The 1523-nt window shown below is 42.5% G+C and overlaps 1 protein-coding gene across 1 annotated transcript in view; it reads left to right on the top strand.

The window, feature by feature from the left end:
- Positions 1-1135, top strand: part of TXNRD1 (thioredoxin reductase 1) — a gene marked incomplete at its 3' end in the record, with an annotated part of 84068 nt that extends 82933 nt beyond the window's left edge. Inside the window, exon 17 of the mRNA XM_008570287.1 lies at positions 1000-1135. Within this exon, the coding sequence (XP_008568509.1) occupies positions 1000-1135 (136 nt within the window). The remainder of the gene's footprint in view (positions 1-999) is intronic.
- Between the last annotated feature and the right edge of the window lie 388 nt (positions 1136-1523).

The raw sequence follows: 1523 nt of genomic DNA, 5'->3' as shown, positions 1-1523 counted from the left end.
GGAAGCAAAAAATATTAACATGTTGAGAGATTAAGGTATCATTCATAGAAAGCTGCTGGTTTTGTGAAGAAAATCAAACTAAGCTTCAAAAAAATATAACATAGAAACTGAAAAATCTAGATTAATGATTTTGTGATAGATCTTTTATTCTGTGTAATGACTCAGACTACCTGAAGGAGCGAATTAACTTTGCTTTTTTGAGTGCATTAGTTTCCTGGGGCTTTGTAACAAAGTACCATAAACTGTGCAGCTTAAAACAACAGAACTTTATTCTCTCACAGTTATGGAAGCTAGAATTCGAACTCAAATGTCAGCAGGGCCATGCGCCCTCCAAAGGCTCTAGGGAAGATCCTTATTTGCCTCTTCCAACTTCTGGTAGTTGCTGGCATCCTTAGCATCCCTTGGCTTGTAATGCATCACTCCAGTTTCTACTCTTTCTTTGCATGGCCTTATCTCCTATGTGTCTGTCCAAATTCCCCTCTTCTTTCTTATAAGAACAACAGTCATTGGATTAGGGCCCACTTTAATCCATCATGACCTCATTTTAACTTGATTATATCTACAAAAGACCTTATTTCTAAATAGGGTCACATTTATAGGTACTGGGGGTTAGGATTTGATCATGTATTTTAGAGGGACACAATGCAACCCATAACAGTGAATTTATTTAAAAGTTTAGATGCCAGGGCCGGCCTGTGGCTCACTTGGGAGAGCATGGTGCTGACAACACCAAGGGTTAAGATCCCCTCACCGGTCAGTTCAGGTTCCAGTTCAAGATACTTATAGGCTTCAGCAGTTATCCCTGATATGGATGAATGGAAAGATAATTTCCCAGGGCTGGCCAGTCATCTCAGCTGATTAGGGCACAACCTTGTAACACCAAGGTCAAGGGTTCTAATCCCCTATCAGCCAGCTTCCCCTCATCTCCCCCCCCCCCAAAAAAACAAGATAATTTCCAAGCTTGTGCATAGGAGTGTATAATTTTTTGTTCGAATTCAGCTCTCAGTGGTCTGGTTGCAAGAAAAAGACCGCTGTGTGCTGGACTCTGACCCCCTCACGTGGTTGTGTTGTGATCCAGCAGCGGCGAGCACAGCAGCATCTGGCAGGATGACTGCCATCTGGGCAGAAAGATTCAGTGAGTAATCAGGATGTCTCTTGAAGCCCTGTGTGCAGGGAGATCAGCCAGAGGCCTGTTCTCCTGGGTACACCTGGCACATTTGCTGCTGTGCATCTCCATCTGTCAGTCCTTTTATGACTTTAAAGCTCAGAGACTGAATGTTCTGGTGCTTTTATAGGACTCTAAGTTTTTATTTTTCCCAAGCTGGTAGCTAATTAACAATATAAAAAATTGGGCAATACCTCACTCTGTAAACACGTTTTTTGCAAAGCTATGTACATAGTACTGTGTTGGGGATACAGCAGGTATTTAAGACAAGCTTAAGATGGTGCGAGGTACATGGGTGAAGTGCCAATTACAACTCAGTCTGATGGGTCCAAGGATCGGGGTGACTATAAAGTGCTGA

The sequence above is a fragment of the Galeopterus variegatus genome, unplaced genomic scaffold (assembly GCF_000696425.1).
Source record: "Galeopterus variegatus unplaced genomic scaffold, G_variegatus-3.0.2 Scaffold588, whole genome shotgun sequence".
Classification (NCBI taxonomy): Eukaryota; Metazoa; Chordata; class Mammalia; order Dermoptera; family Cynocephalidae; genus Galeopterus; species Galeopterus variegatus.
This window is presented reverse-complemented; position numbering and strand designations above follow the sequence as displayed.